Source organism: Carassius carassius, chromosome 40 (assembly GCF_963082965.1).
Source record: "Carassius carassius chromosome 40, fCarCar2.1, whole genome shotgun sequence".
Taxonomy (NCBI): Eukaryota; Metazoa; Chordata; class Actinopteri; order Cypriniformes; family Cyprinidae; genus Carassius; species Carassius carassius.
The window spans coordinates 28,307,391-28,324,993 of NC_081794.1; the positions used below are offsets into that span (position 1 = coordinate 28,307,391).

Consider the following 17,603-nt stretch of genomic DNA (forward strand, 5'->3'; position numbering starts at 1 on the left):
GTAAATTGAACCTATATTCCTAAATATAACAAGTTTAAAATGAGAAAATAAAGACATCACTGCTCATTTGTAATGCTCAATAACAGATTTAGTTTGCTGTTGCTCAGGTTATTTGCAATTTAATTTGGTTGGGGTTTAAACAGTGAAGTCTATAAAGCACAGAATATGGAACATGTGACTTTGATAATGTTTGATTTTGTGTTGTTAACTTGGGATAATGTGTAACATGAAGGCTCATCACAAACACAGACAATACAGCACATACAGTCGGCTCATATATATATATATATATATATATATATATATATATATACATATACATATACACACACACTATATCTTTTTAAATAACAATTTTAAAAAAATTGTTTGTCTGTAAAATAATGTATTATTATTTTTATTTATATATTAAAATAATATTTTTGTTATTTTTCTATCACTTATTTGTGTAATTTGATCAAACAGGGAGCGACACAAACCAACTAACATCACAAACCTCAGAATCCATCAAATCCTCACTGCTGATTTCCCTCCAAAATGATGTCACTTCCTATAGGGTGACATCATCAAGGAACTCTGAAAGGATTTTAAAAATGAAAAGACTAACAGGAAGGAAAGTGCTGTTGAGGAAACAGGAAACTGATCAGCAAATGAAAAAACATTTCTAAAAAATATGTTCTTTTAGACACTGGGAAGCTGCTATAAATACATCTAAAGTAGGCCAATTTTGTCATTTTTATTAGTCTAAGGTTTTTTTCTGTTTATCATTTTGTTGAACATTTTAGTACAAATTTATCTCAAAAACTATCTGAAATACAATCCAAGTATTTATTTCTTTATTTTACAATTAACGTTTATTTTCTTTGAAGTATTTTTGTTTGTTTGTTAATAATAACCCTCATATATACTTCCAAACTGTTTTGGCCAAAGGAAAATGCATTTAATCAACTGAACAACATTTAAATGGCGTGACAACTTGCCCCAACATCGTTCCGAGATCACTCAACTTTTCTTTCTACTTTTAAAACAGTATTTCATGCTGTATTGTCTTTTCATTTTTGTAGTTCACTGTGAATTTATTTAAATTGTTGTAAATGGAGGCAAAATCTGCAGCGTTAATACTGATTTGAGAGGATTTGTAGAAGGTTCATGTGTTATTCTTGTAGTGTATGCTAAAGCTGCATGTGCATTCAAATGTTTGAATGTGAAGCTCTAATGATCAGATTACAGAATCACTTAATCCTCATCAGACAAACTCACTTCACAGATGGCTTTTGGAAAAGTGTAGATAAACGGATTCACATGATTATAGACCAAACACAAAGATGAAGTGAACGGACTCTAATGGAGACCAGAGACCTCATCAACATAATAGTTTGTTATTCATAAAACTATATTCCTGCAAGAAACAAAAACACATCAAATAAATATAAAATTTTCTAAAAGGTTTTCAAAATTACTCCGATTCAAAAGTGAATCGAGCCTCACTTCATTAAAAATATAATAAAATGAATAAAGTGAGCTGGAGTTCACAGAGAAGAATCATTCATGAAGTGCTTTTATTAACCAGACAAATGCTATTACACAACAGTACAGATAATTTTGAGTGTACATACCAAAAACTCTCACAAAACGGATCATATTCCATCCCAAACTCAAAAAAAAAAAAAAAAAAGAATTTTTAGAGATATAATATGGTTCACAGATATCCATTACCACGATGGAAGAATATGCTAAAATTTATTTGTTGTACAAAATATTATTACATTCGTTTTTACTATAAAACAGAATTTAAGAAAAAGAGAATTATAAAAAAAAAAAAAAAAAAAAAAAAAAAAAAAACACCACACGTGAAAAACGCCTATTATGCATTACCGGAAATTATGAAGGAAAAAAAAAAAAAAAAAAAAAAAAGGCAAAAAGCTCAGTCTTCCTAAAACAGATTTGACTTTAAGCAAAGATATTTTCTAATTTTATATTTTAATTTTGGGGTAAAATAGGACACATTTTCTAGAGACTGACCCATCAAGACCTTCATGATGATTGACAAGCTTATATTCTTCTTGCATATAGATCATAAAAGCGCACTATATAAAAACTATGGCATATATTTCATTATTTCAAAAGACTTCGTCATCCAAGGCATTTCAGTGATGGAGAACAGATTGTATTTTTGGTTGCGAGTGACAGCATAGATTTGGCATCTGTACAAAACATAGCTTCTCTACAGATCATGCATAGTCTGAATAGATAGCAAAATAGAACTAATAATGAAAGGTTTTATCGTAATAACTTTTCTAAGGCACCAATTAAATCCTTAATAAAGCTGTAAAGAGCGATTACAGAATTAGTTAACATGACACATTGATATACGAGGGATTAATATGATGATGTCACATATCCAGTCATCATGGTAACACATCTGACTTCCTGGTTCTTCAGTCACTTCCTCCGCACAGCTTCAGGAGCAGTTTCTTATAATCACCAGAGGTGTCTCCCTGAAGATTTGAGAAAAATATGGTAATATATATATATATATATTCAGAACAATTGTATAGTGTACTGTACATGTGTGTGTGAGACGTACAGAGATGGCAGTGTAGAGAGACTTCCCGTAGAGTCGCTGATACTCCTGTCTGATATCCAGCATATCCACCTCAGAGCGGGACACCATGATGCGGATCAGAGTCCTGTCTTTGGTTCCTGCACCCTAAATAAAGGTAAATATCAACAGGTCATGCATGCATATTGATCCACAGTGGGATACATGCATGCATATAACATTTAGGGGAAAAAAGCCTCATGCAGCTCAGTGCAGGATTTACTGGGACAGAAAAAAAAAAAAAGTGCATAAACATAACCCACTTCTAACAATCAGATCTGCTTCTGAATGACAAAACCATAGCAAAACAACCACATAACCGCAGATTCTCTACCTTCATGGCTTTGTTGAGACGTTCAGCGAAGTAGGCTGAAGTGTTTTTAATGCACTTCACTGAAAAATACACAGATGGAACATGATTAGAAACTACACACACACACACTACAGAAAGAGGATTCGTTTATTGAGATTACTAACAATTAATCAGTCGCAGAATATGGTTTTGTATCAATCATGTTGCAATATTTTAAGGAATATGCCTTTAATTTGATTATGTTTAAAGAGGAAATGTATGATAAACATTGACTACAAACATTCACAAATAAAAAGACACTGTAGAAGTGAAACACCACAAAAAAAAAAAAAAAAAAAAAGTGTCCTAGGAGTATGCATTTGATACCGTTTGTTTTAAGTCTTCTAAAATTATTTGCATAAAATCCATTATCTAATCGAATAAATCTGAACATTGGATAAAGCCAGATTCAAAATGGGTTTTATTTTGTTGAAATATTCAAAGGTTTTGGATTTTTCTTTTTGTAAATCAGAAAATACGGTCAACAGCCAGAAGAAAAAAACAACCCAAACACACACACACCACTTTCAGGAGTAAAATGCTATATAAACCAGACCAAACAAAACATGGACAAACCCCTCAGTAAAAACCTTCAGAATATAGACAGGAATAAAACTGCTAAGTTTGGGGTTTGTAAGTGCTGCTGAAGCAGAGGAAAAACTTTTAGAGATATGTATTGTAATTGAAATCTACAGACGCAAATAGTTTGGAAATGCATGAAAGAAACACACAAATGTGGTTTTAGGATGTTTTCCTTTCACTAGTAAAAAAAATAAACTCAAACCTGCCCAAAATCTTTGACTTGAGACCGGTGCATGAAAAAAAAACAAAAAAACAATGGTTTTCCTGTGTCATGTTTGCATATGGAAAACATTTCAGCATTTTACTCATCATAACCTCAGATCTGCATCTTATTCCAAACTGATTCTATTCCAGTGCAGTGATTGGCTGTTGCTCATCACTGCCTGCTTCTTCTAGATCAGCTATTGGCTGACGGTTCTGCTCGGGACCAATCAGAGCTCAATACCCACCCACTGCCACCATTCCAGACTCCACGTTTCCAGACATCTCACCGCAGATGCTCTTCTCAATGTCTTTGCCGCACATCTGCTGGTACTCATGAAACACTGCGAGAGACATAATGCACAAACGTTACTGACAATCTGTACAGATCTGCTGCGATGCATCACTAAATCTGCAATATCAGCGAATATGGTTGCAATAAGTTGGAAAATTTCCAGTAAGTTTCGGAAACATTGAATAAGTTTGGGAAACTTTCCAGGATTTTTAAAACATTTCAAGAAATTTTCCACCCTCATCAATGAATAATGACTTTATATTCAGTCTGTTCCTTACACAAAACTACTGCATCATAGGACTTCTTCTATAGTGCATAAGTCAAATGGATTACGGTTATAATATTTAAGCATTTTTTTGTGCTTTTAAGAGCTTGACAGCTGCATTCACTATGAAATGTTTAGTGTTAGAAATAACAGGTTTGGAATTTCATTTTTGGCAATTATGGTCAAAGAAAGAGCAAATAAAGCAGAGGAGATAACTGAAGATGTCTGATTTAGGGAACTCAAATGAATGAAGCTCTTTCTAGTTGACTGCTTTTGAACAGATGGTCCTAGTTAGAAAAAATATAGCAGCAGTTCCTGTGTATTTCTGTGGGCTTGTGGGTTTCTACCTTGTCTCAGATGAGGTTTACTGCGAGCGCACAGAATCGCATTAAACTGAGACTCGTCCGTGCCAACTTTTTTCTCTCCTGCAGCGTAGAGTTTCTGCAACACAGAAAACATCTCACATGCACGCAGGAGGACGACAGCAACCTAAACATGCACATTTACATCAAATGCTGGATTTGTATAAGCAAATCAAGTCTTTTCTCCAACCTGAGCATCCTGCTTGGCCATCGAAATGTCCACGGTCTCCTTCTCATCTCGATTACCCTGAAAACATTTTAGAAATGAAATTAAATGAATGAAAATTCAATCAAAACTGGTTTGGGCTAACTGAAAAAAAAAAAATGGCAGCAAGTTTAATTTACAATAGATCGTGATCAAGAAACACACACACACACACACACAGTGCTGAGTGTCTGTACCTGAGACAGAGAGACGAGCAGACGGCGAAAGTGTCCAGACGTGTCTCCGCTGATGGCGTCCTCCAGAGATTTACCGTACTCTAGACAACAAACACTCATCTGAAGCAGTCTCTCATAAAGCTCTACTAACGAAACACGTGATCGGAGATCTTCAGTGGGTTTGTGAACACTGACTCACCTGCTTTATAGATCTTCGTAATCTCCCGAATCTCAGCATTACTTCGAGAGGACAGAATCTCTATGAGACAGGCCTCATCGGTTCCTGCACCCTGAAAAGCATTGCCAGCAAAGCACTGATTACGAACGCAAATCTCAGTTTTTAAATCATCTGAAAGTCAACCAAATCAACTTCTATATTGCAATAAACCTCAAGAGCTTAAAACATTTGGATTGGTGTCCCGAATGGGAGAAGTACGTGAGGCACATTTCACACACCTTCATAGTTTCAGTTTTTACTGCAGTTTAAAATAAATGTGGTTTATAATGAATGACACTATAATGTGTGTTTATATCTTTCACTCCACAACAATTTGTTTAAGTTTTCAGATGACAATAGGAATGAGGGGAACTAAAATAAAATAGTACATTTATGTTTGGTTTAAAAAAAATATATATATTTGTTTGGAAATTTCTAAATTTAGTGCCATTTTACAATAAAATGTGATTTTAAGCCTACGTATGTGTGTTTCTGCCACAAACTAATACAATTAAAAAAAGGTTATGACCTTTATCTCACAATTCATTTTTTCTTATTATCCTCAGAAAAAAAAAAATCTGAATTGCAAAATATAAACTTAAGATATCTTAAAGATCTTAAAATGTGACTTAAAAAAAAAAATCCTAAATCTGAGTTGTCTTTTTTTTGTGGAAAAAAAAAAAGTTTAATCTCACAATTCAGTTTTTTCCTCACAATTTAGAGTATATGTATCAATTCTCATTTTAATTAAAGATGCAAGTTTATCTCTCACAATTCTTTTTATTTATATCATGCAATTCTGAGGGTTAAAAAAAAAGGCTGAATTGAGAGATAATTCTGCAATTAACTTTTATTTTGTATTCCATAGCAAAAAAAAAAACTGAATTGAGAGACGCACACTCATTCAGAGAAACAAAGTCTGAGTCTAGTTAAGAAACTCTCCAGGAAAAAAGTACGAATTGTGAGATAAAGGTGATAATAACCTTTATTATCTTTTTATCCCGTGGCAGAAACAAGCGTCCAAATACATTGAGTTTTAAATCACTCAATCATCAGGATTATTTCAGATTTTCCATATTTTTCCAGTGCGGAAAGAGAACCACAGACTCAGAGAGTGTCATTCATTCCAGTCTGGAAGCATTTCTTTGAGGAGCATTGCATGTACGATTATCCAAACCAGTCATTTATGAGGTTGTAATTCAGTTAGGATACTGCCTATGTAGATGGCAAGGCAGCTTGCTAGGATCTGAATAAGAGAGGTTTAAACAATTGACCGACAGATCTAGCATCGGAGTGCATTTGCACATATTTTCCCGAAAATGAAGGCAAAGAAAGCATCTCACTGATATGGCCTCCCTGAGTTCAGAGGCATCAAAGTGCGCAGGAGTCTTCAGCATCGCCAGAACCAGATCTTCAAAGTTTCCTTTCAGCTCCGACTTCAGGTCGCTTACCAGATCCTGCAAAGCATTTTAAAAGCAGAGTTATACGTAATAAACCATAACCCAGTCGTTCACATTATTAGGTTTTTGAAGCTTCATTCCTCGTTTGTTCACCTTGCCGTAAGTGGTTTTATACGCCGCCTTCAGCGGCACACGCTGCTTGTTGGATCGACTGCCGAGAAGCTCAATAATGGCGTTTTCATCGGTTCCTGCGAGCAAAACACATTCAGCTCTCTGTATTTTTAAGACATGCGAACATACAGTATACTAAACCTTTTTTATGGTTCAAATAAACAAGTGAATTTCTTCTCACCGAAGCCCTTCATAGCTTTCCGTAAAACCTCGACGTCTCGGAGCGGATCAGCACCAGGAAAGTCCTTGATGGTTCCTCGGAAACCCTTCTAAACACGAACACCACACAAACATCATGATTATTTGCATCTTCTTACCAAGTACTGAAACTGATGCCTTTGTTACTGATGGGATTAGTTTTTTTATGAATCAATTTCTGGAGATTAAATGAGCAATTTTAACATTACAGTAAAGTTGTGTCATTTAAAACAGGCCTAAACTACTAAACTTAAATATTAGGGTAAAATATTACAACTTTTAAATTTAAATGCTCTTAAAAAAAAAAAAAAAAATTTAGCTGTTAATATCTTGAACTGTTTGTAATTAGTGCGGTCAAATAATTAATCACGATTAATTGCATCCAAAATAAATTTGTTTACAGAATATAAGGGAGTATCGTGCACATTTTTTCTTCATGTATATATAAAAACACACAGTATATATTTTGAAAATTATATAAACATTTCTCACATATTTGTGTATACATTTTTTTTTTTATATATATATATATATATATATATATACACACACACACACACACAAACAGAAAACTGTTGTATTGTAAAAAATAAGACATTCAGCATATCCAGTTTCAATAGGAAGTTATCAAACAACTGAGGTAAGAGTGGTTCCTGTTTTCTTTTACTGTATGTCTCTCTTGTTCTCGGATTACTGGATAAGGTTTCATTTTTACTATACACAAACACACACACACACGATCAATTCTAGATGAAATATTGTAATTTCAGGTCAGTGACCATGATAATCTAGAACCAAACTAAAGCTCCTAGTGGCTGACGAAGCTGACAAAGTCTCACATTGACAGTAGGACCGACTGGTGGTGTCGGTCCGGTCGGGACGCCCCCTCCATATCCGGGCATGGATGGGTTCGGAGCACCTGGGAACGCTGGCATGGGCTGCTGTCCCGGCACTGGGACCCCGGGGTAACCCTGAGGCATTCCTCCAGCCGGCTGCACAGAGCACAGGACATTTATAAGACGAGTCACACTTAATCAATCTAATTCTGTAGTGCATTTAAAAGTGCATCACAAAACTGATTATGCAGAATAAAAGAGGCAGACATAAAGGGATGCTTACAGCTCCAAAGCCGGGTTGAGCGCCCCATCCACCTGCTAACAACAAAAATAACTCATAACTATACAGAAAATCAAAAGCACAAAAAATTATGCAACTATTATTTTTTTTTTTTAATTACACACGATGCATTAAAAAAAAAAAAAAAGATTCATTTGAAAATAAACACTTTCAGAGCTATATTAAATCCATTTGATTTTTTCTGGTAATTTTTCCTGAAAAAAAAAAAAAAAAATTAAATAGGAAAGCTAAGAATTTTCTGTATTCGGTTTTGATTACATTAATCATCAAGGAGGATGTCGAAGCAATCAAAATAAAACTTTAACAATTGTAACATTAACATTCTGAAATGTGGTTTATTTGTTTCACAGAATAAATTCTGTGTGGTCCGTTTAGATTTTTATGGATTCTGTGCATTATGATTTAATACAAAATAGTGTCATCAAAGTGGGCAGAAATCAAATAAATTAAACATTAAAATGTTTTTTTTTTTTAAATAAGACTTAAAATATATTTTTATTAAGAATAAATTAAAACCATGTAATACACTGAAATTTGAAAAATCTTTTTTGAAAACAGAGCAATCCACAAACATTTAGATTAAAACATGTAAAAAAAAAACTTTTTTTCTCAAGTGAATAAAGTAAAAAAAAACTGTATTATTGTTATTACTTTAAAAAGTACATTCTACAGTTCAGTACATTTCAATGACAGGATAGTGAGGTTTTCTGCATCACAGAAATAACCGTCTATTCTTATCAGCATGCAAACAGATTCAACGTCAAATTAGTGAAAAATGTGCTCTTATCAAAAGAAACAAACACTTTTTTTTTATGATGCATCATAAATGGGAACTGATGCACTTCCAATTCAATGCACAGATTTTCCCCTCCAATCTTATTTTTTTTTACAAGCATGCAAACTGAAATTAGAACTCATTTTTAATTGCCAATACATCCCATTAGTGCTAAGTTTTTCAGAAGCCGTTACAACCAACTACAATCCCATGTAGAGCCGAAACAACGAATCGATTTAATGGATTAACTAGATTATTAAAATAGTCGTCAACTAATTTAGTCATCGATTCGTTGCTAAATAACTTATTTGCCGTAAGCGGCTCATTTCGGGCATATTTCAAATCTGCGTTGACCAAAGTGTGCAGTAATGAGCCACCGGAGGTTTTACAATAGTTGGCCTCGTTTTATGTCACGTGCTTCCCGAACAGCGTCTGCAGCATTCAGCGGGATGTGGGAGTACTTTACTTTGAGCCTTCAAAAAAAAAGAAGAGTAACCTGTAAATTCTGCACTACTGAACTGTTTAAGGGGACGTTCACATATCGCTCAACATCAACTTTTCTGAATACCGCAAGCGCACCGCAGGTCATGTGACAAGAACTAAATAATCAGCTTCATCCTTTCCCGTAACAACGTTTAAAGCTCAGCCAAGATGAAAGGAACAGCTGATCATAGCTGTATATGGATTTCCATTTTGAAATAAATTTAGTAGCAGAGCTACTGCAAGCGATTTTTAGAGCTGCAAATCCATTTATCCTTTGCTGAAATTTCCTCGTCTTCGAGGAGAGAGCACGTCATGGTTGCTTAGCAACGGCAGACGCCTCAGGGGCGCTTCTGCCCGAGCGCTTTGGAAAGAAGGAGAAAGCGGTGCGCCTAGCGTTTTCCACGCGTTTTTAGGTGCGATATGCAGGGCTTAAAGTATTCCGGCACCGTGCCGGATCTCCGGCGTGTGGCCATGAGGGAAAAAAAAATTATAATAATATTTGAGAGCCTGCGCATGCAGTTTAATATTTTCGGTCCAATTTATTTCACCTACCAATCATATGAGAGGAACGCAGCTTTAACTAACGTTACAAGCCTAACAGAAGCAGAGAAGGGCGTGTCCTTGCAACACAGTATGATTGACGCCCATACGTCAATGTCACGTTAGCGTTGTCGGAGAAAAAAAAAATGGAGCGCAAGTTTATGCAGCCTGGGGATGATGTCCTAGACTCCTAGCAATAGATAAAAGGACTCAAATAAATGGCGCTTTTTGGCAGTTGGTGCAAGAAACTGAGAGAGCCCGGGGCTTGTTTCTGCATGATTTGCTCGAGGAAGCTACTGTATGCCAGCAGCGGTAAGAAAGTGCTTGCTCGTTATGATTTATGTCGCGTTCCAGGCAACCCGTAACCCTAGTTTTTCCAACCTTAAACCCGTGAAAGTGCACTGGAACGGCAGTCAAACCCGTGACTTCCCACCCGTGAACTCGTACTAGATCGATGTACTCCGAGGTCACACAGCACGTGAAACAACAGTGACAGCCCCTACGGATAACACTGCCTACGGATGCAGTGTTTATGCAAGTGGTACACATTGAAAAATAGATTTTAGGTCAATGTAACGTTGCAATAAAATTAATAATCTAGCTACATTTCCTTGCGCTCAGAAAGTTTGGCATGACTTGCCTGGAACGGTACAAAGTTGTTAGTCGTGGTTTGAAATAGTGACTTACGAGCTCAAAAACCTGCCTGGAACGCAGCACCAGACTCCGGTCATAGAGCCGCTGCCCGTGCACTCAAACTTACCACGACGTTGCCGGGAGTAGAGAGGATTTTTCCTTCCTTCCCGCTCCCGCAAAAATGTTATTTTCTCCCGCTCCCGCCCGCAAACAATCAAGTTTCGTCCAGCCCGCAAAATCAGTATAGTTTTTCTTTTTTTTAATACATTGCATATTCTGCCTGCTACTCTTATTTTTTTCACTTGCTCCCCTGTTGAATATAAATTTAAAAAAGAAACGGAAAATAAACAAACGTTTCGTTTTATTTGCGTTTAATTAAAAGTATGAACATGAACAAGGATCTTAGAACATAGAAATACAGTAAAAAAGTAAGAAATGTAAATAAAAATATATACCTATAATAATTAGGCTATATAGCCTAATAAATTATATAATAATAATAAACCTGGATTTATTTCATGTTCAAAGGAAAAGTAGTTTATGGGGCCTGAGCAATTCATTCAAACATTTAACGAAAAATATCCTTATTCCTCAATAACAAAATAGACCAATTTTAAATATTTAGCTAAATGAATAAATAAAAAAAACTGAATTGACTATTTAAAAAAAAAAAAAAAACTGTACGACTACTTAATGTGCCAATGCAGGAATATCATGTCGTGTTGAGAGCTTCAGTTTAATCCGTCTCTGTTCCAGTATGCGACCGCAAATACTGAAAGCCCTCTCCGATGGTGCGCTAGCTGGAATACAAAGTACATGGCGTGTTACTTTGCTTAATCTCGGAAATTCGTCTTTTCCACCAGTGGAGGACATCATCCGGTCTGTGTGCTTCTAATCCATCCAACTTGGCATTTAAATATATCGCCATTTCGGAATCGAATTACACGTCGCTGTCTACGGTAGCCTATCATCCGCATCCTCCCATTCCACAAAGTCTATTTTATTTTATTATAAATAAAGGTCTATTTGTATGTAGTTAGTGTTTTGTTACATATTTCCACTTTGCAGGAGTCCCGCAAATAATTTAAATTTTCCCACAACCCGCACACAGTAATATCTTGCCGCCGGCGTCCGCATTCACCCATCAAATATTGTCCCGCGCCGCACTCGGTGGGTGTGCAGGAGTGCAGGTCTCTAGCCGGGAGCAACTATTAGCTGACACACCGTTGTCACTCGGTTTACCATTTTTTTTTTAAGCACTTTAAGCTCTTGTTACTGTATTTTTGTTATTATCGTCAATATTTGAATTAAGTCTGCCTGTGGAGTTTCTCTCCAACACCCGCCCCCCCCCAAAAAAAAGTTCAGGCTCAGGATTTTTTTCCACTTTAACCCCTGGATATGTGAACGGCCCCTAAGACTTTTATTTGTGCAGATTCTCCAGTACAATGTTGTTTGCAAATGTTTAGTCGTAAAAGCTGATAACATTGCTTTTTAACAGTTAACATTTAAAACTTTACAAACATGTTCTGTGATCAGTTTGTCGTTTACCAGTTCATAATTCAGTCGTGCAGCCTAATTATGACTGAATGAGAGATGTAAATGTTTAAAGATATTTGAAATGCACTTTTTTTCTAAGTATTCACTGCTCTTTTTCACACAGCAGGTTTTTTGTGCGTGTCCAATATTTTTTTTCTGGACAACCTTCTGATGGATTTTACTTTAAATTGTGAGTTCCATTCAGGTTTCATGCCACTGGCACTTTATTCGAAGGATGGTTTACAATTTCACAGCATAAGCTATAAAGCTGTTTCCCAGTAAATAATAAAATACAATGCACTGCAATCTTATTCTGTTTTATCCTTATTCTTCGTGAAAATATGTTCTGAAAGATTCCTTAAGCTTTGTTCAGGATGTTAAACTACTTTAGGAGCTCTAAGGACTGCCCTGGTGAAAACATTATTTGAAATCTCCTTGTGAAATTTGCTAGAGTATGGGTCAGTGTTCTGATTGCAGAAGAGTTCGACAAAGGATTACTAACACAATAAAACAACTCCAGGTATATTTTTGATGAGGATATGACAATGCAAAATGGTTAAAATCTCTTAAAAATCTATGCTGAATGATAAAGACCCTTTATTAATAATTTACTTGGGGGGGGGGGGGGGGGGGGGATATGAGATGGAAAAAAAAATATATAAGTACATAAACCGATTAATCGTAAACATAATTGACAGATTCATCGATTATCAAAGAATCGTTAGCTGCAGCCCTAATCCCATGATGCTCCTGCATGCAGAGCTCAGACGAACCGCACTGACCTGCAGGGGGCATGTTGGGGTAGGTCCCGGGCTGAGCGGCGGGGTAACCTCCTGCCTGGGGTGGGAAGCCTCCTCCAGGGGCAGCTGGGTATCCACCACCCGCCTGAGCAGGGTAACCTCCCGCCTGAGCAGGGTATCCACCGGCCTGAGCAGGGTAACCTCCCGCTTGAGCAGGGTATCCACCGGCCTGAGCAGGGTAACCTCCCGCCTGAGCAGGGTAACCACCGGCCTGGGGAGGGTATCCTGCTCCGGGGGGAAACGCTCCAGGCTGAGGGGGGTAGAATCCGCCCTGAGGAGGGAAGGCTCCTGGTTGACCTGGATATCCGCCCGGGGCCTGCTGATACGGGCCGGAGGCAGGTGGGTATCCAGGGTAACTCATCTCTGACACCTGCACACATCAGGGCATGTACATGCTTAGTTATGTGACCCTGCAGAACAAAAGCAGTCTGAAGTCGCTGGCGTAGATTTGCAGCAATACACTGACTGTACTGGTCAACATTATTGATTTTCATTTTAGGCCAAAAATCTTTAGGATATTAAGTAAAGATCATTTTCCATTAAGATTTTGTATATTTCCTAGCGAAAAAAATAAATAAAAAAATACATTTTTGATTAGCAATATACATTGCAAAGAACTTAATTTGGACAACTTTAAAGATGATTTTCTCATTTTTTTTTTTTTGGTCCCTCAGATTTTCAAATAGTTGTATCTCAGACAAATATTGTCCTCCAAAAAACTATACATCAATGGAAAGATTTTTCATTAAAAAAAAAAAAAAAAGACTAAATGATAAACCCTTATGTCTAGTTGTGGTCCTGGATCCCGGTCACTAGAAATAACAAATCAAATCATCATCATCATCATCAGCAACTCAGATGTGATAAATAATGTGTGAACAAACATTGTATGATTATTTTTCGTCATCTTTACCTTGCAAAAGGCTCTGCACACACACACACACACACACACACACACACACCAGAAGACATTAGCATAAGGAATCTTTAAATCCTTTAAGTGAATATTTCATCTTTGCAATCCAACACCCAATGTGTATATACACCACTGACCAAACAATACAAGTGTGTGTGTGTGTGTGTGTGTGTGTGGGCGGCAGTTTATCAAGTATGTTCTGCTTATATAGGCCAAAGGTTACTAAGACACTAAACTAAGCATTAAGATCTGACTTTCATTTACAGTAGCATAGAAACACTGTTCATGTTCTTCATCTCTCAGTCATCACTGTATTGCATTGCATAATGTTATGATCATTTAAATCTTTTCATATAATTGGAGATACAGAGTGACTGACTTTATGTCAGTATCTGCAAAACACTATTAAACCTCACTGGTATTTTCAGATTTTCCAAGAGCATAGAAAACCATTTGGTACAATTGTGCATCATATAATATGATTCTTGTAATCTAGTTACAGAATAAATCTGCATATTTAGTTTAACTCCAAGTTAACCAAATCTGACCGGAAAATACTAGTCAGAGGGGAAGACAACAGTTTGTTTACCAGTTCATACATGTTTGGATCAACTTGAGGGGTAGTAAATGGATTACAGAAGTCTCGTTTTTGGGATAACTATCCCTTTAAAGGTTCACTTACTTTCTGCTGCTGGGAAAGTTACTTTTAAAAGTATCGCATTTCAATATTGAGTTAATTCTTAAAGTAACCGATTACGATACTTTTCAAATCAGGGCTGGGCTATTCCTGATTGTTTTTAAATATAAAGTTATATTTTTGGTAAGGAACCACAAATCTTAGGTTTATCTAAAAGTACTAAATTAGTATGATTTAATTTAAGAATCAAAAAGTTCAGTAGCAAAGACACTGCTTAATAATGAGATTAAATGCATAAACGATATTTGTGTCGTTAACCATTTAAGTAATTTAAGATTTGCAACATATTCCGACTTTACATTTCTTAAGGCATCTGGAGGAATACCGAATCAGTTTTTGTGCAGAAAAGATGAATAAATGCATGTTCATATTTAGTCTAGAACTGATCATACACAGGGCACACAATGAATGCCTCTGTACAGACTTCTCTTAACATGAGTGCGGTCAGTAAATAAATGGGAAAACGCAAAAGAACTGGTGAACAGTTTTTTTTTTTTTTTTTAACTGGTTTATTTGATCGAATTGTCCGAAAGAACCGGTTCACTTGAGGATCTGCTCCTTTGCCCCTTAAGTGCCCTTTTGTGAATGCCTGCCCATGCCCAATCATAATATTAATACAATTTATTAATAATAATTTAGGCGTAAATAAAATGACCAACATGATGACCTTTCACCTGACGATGACGACCTCATCTGACCGGGACGATTCCTCACGCCGCACACGCATTTTTTTTAGTTGCTAGAGGATATTTTCAACACCGTGGCAGCTGGTAAGTGGCGTTTCATTCTCAGCGGAGTGATTTTGATGTTTATTAACTTATTATTTTACAAGAACGATGTGATGTGAGAACATGCAGATATGTTGCTGTGTGTAGAAGTAACACTAGCGTGCTGTTTGAGGGAGAAAGGTTTCACAGGCATCGAGGGGTCTGGTCTTTATGTTATTTGACTAAAATTTTAATATATTACAGTATTTATTAACACGTAGAGTGCCTTAAAAATAATTATCACAACACTGTTAAGGCTTATTCAGATTTTCTCATTCTCTGAATTATCATTATACAAATAAAAACAATTCACAAATGAATTAAAATATAATTATATTTTAAATGTGACAAATATATTTTTCTACAATAGCAACAGTGTTTACAACAGCAAGACCACTTTAGCCTGTAAACTCAATATCTCTCTGGAAATAAATGTAAAAATATCAATGTCAATAAAAAAAAAATGCATAATATACCTGACATCAGAATGCAGTGTGAAGGAGATGAACAACAAATGTAGTCATTTGTTTACGTCGCAAAGGTGTTGAATTTTAGACAACTACAACAGTAATAATATTAATCACTATATTCCAGTGTATCAGTTTTTAATGTTTTGTATCAATATTTAAGGTGGGCTTATTGATTAGGTGAAAGAGTAGAAGTGATGGTTAAAATAATAGATTAATGCTGAAATAGTAAATTGAGCCTTGTTCCTAGATGGACAGAGAGTGGAAAGTAATAGAACAAATGAGGAGATGGAGATAGAGGAAGAAAAAGAGGGATATGTAGAGGCACAATTGACAGAAAGAGCAGGGAACAGCAAGCCAGGAGACAGAGGCTGGTGAGAAAGAGGAACATGTAGAGGCACAAGCGTTTTCTATAGTTTTTACTATAACCGCTGTTCTTAATTATTCTGTAGAACAGAGAAGAAAAAGTCATCAGGCTGGGACAATTTAAGGCATTTAAGTTTCTAACCTATTATTAATTTTAAAATTTATAATCGTCTTTGTTTCTTTTTCAAAACTGCATCAAAGCATTTGCTGCGGTGTCATTACATAATCATCCATATCGATACGCGAATCAGCAAGCAATGCATCACAATATATTGCTGTATTGATATTTAGACCAGTGCCATTTAAAGCCTTGTTCCATGTGCCCCTTTTATACTTTGAGCACCTGCCCCTCCAAATGTCCCTGCACGGCCCTGTTCAGAGGGAGTGTCAGCCACGTTAAAGAAGTTAACAGCTTAAGTCATTTGTGGATTAATGCGTATTGGAGACGCGAACGGTTTCAAACGATTCAGTTCGATTTGATGAACTGGTTTAAGAAGATCCGGTTACATCGAATGATTCGTTCGCGAACCGGAGATCACAAACTGCAGTGTTTTGAAATCTCACACAACAGACACGGAAGAGAAGACAATGATAAATGAAGTCGTAGTTTTTGCTATTTTTGGACCAAAAAGTATTTTTGATGCAGTAATATGCAATTATTAGCAGCGTCCACTGTATTTTTGTTGGTTTTCATGAGACACCCCTTGAATTGACCAGGACCCCCCATTGCCCCCCCCCAAATCAAAATTGTCTGGAGCCGCCACTGGTTACTAGTAGTGCGTTACTCTAGTGAGCTCTGGTTTAATTCCGCGCGCTTGTTAAACACCGCGGTGAAGCGCAGACCTACACGCCTGACATCCTGCTTTACAGGAGGATCACGAAGTACCATCATCTCAATGCTTTATGGGAGAAATACAACCCATCTCGTGTCTAAACATGTACTGAAACACTCACAGTGGCATACTACAGATTACATACTACAGTACACACAGTTTAACCCTTCGTCAAATCCGCCTCGCTCTCACCATACAGACAGAAAAATGGCAGCCGAATATTTCGGATTACACAACACACACCCAAACCATCTGAAAACACACAACTTAAACCGCAAACATTTACAACACTCGATATTGTTTTGCTAACAAACATCTAAAGAACGTGCTTAACTCGGAATCGTGTACAAAAAAAAGTTACATCGTGTTACATTGTATCAAGCGCGTGACGCTGAAAACACCACAAACGCGCGAAACGCTCGATACATTGTCATTGTAAAGCTGTAGGAAAGATTGTAAATGTAAAACTTACTGGGATGTGTGCGTGATGTGGAGAGTGGAGGTCGTCAGTACGGACTGAGAATGAGGAAGTGGAGGACGGTGGGTGTGACCAGATCCTGTCTTCACATCCAGATCACAAACTAAACACGTCCCGGTCCTGCCTTTTGGAGAAAGAGATTAATGATT

The 17,603-nt window shown here is 36.5% G+C and overlaps 1 protein-coding gene across 2 annotated transcripts; it reads right to left on the minus strand.

The window, feature by feature from the left end:
• Window positions 1–1,964: 1,964 nt before the first annotated feature.
• LOC132122512 (annexin A4-like) lies at window positions 1,965–17,603 on the minus strand. Of its 2 annotated transcripts, none has more exons than XM_059532880.1 (15): window positions 17,449–17,603; window positions 12,913–13,300; window positions 8,146–8,177; window positions 7,866–8,018; window positions 7,010–7,097; window positions 6,811–6,905; window positions 6,601–6,714; window positions 5,240–5,330; window positions 5,062–5,141; window positions 4,850–4,906; window positions 4,645–4,738; window positions 3,986–4,081; window positions 2,937–2,995; window positions 2,588–2,710; window positions 1,965–2,498 (listed from the first exon to the last, which is right to left on the minus strand). In XM_059532880.1, exons 2-15 carry the CDS (start codon window positions 13,289–13,291, stop codon window positions 2,439–2,441), a joined length of 1,521 nt encoding a protein of 506 aa, XP_059388863.1. In that variant the 5' UTR covers window positions 13,292–13,300; window positions 17,449–17,603; the 3' UTR covers window positions 1,965–2,438. The 2 variants fall into 2 exon arrangements, with proteins under 2 accessions (XP_059388863.1, XP_059388862.1); XM_059532879.1 differs by having other exon boundaries at window positions 8,146–8,180.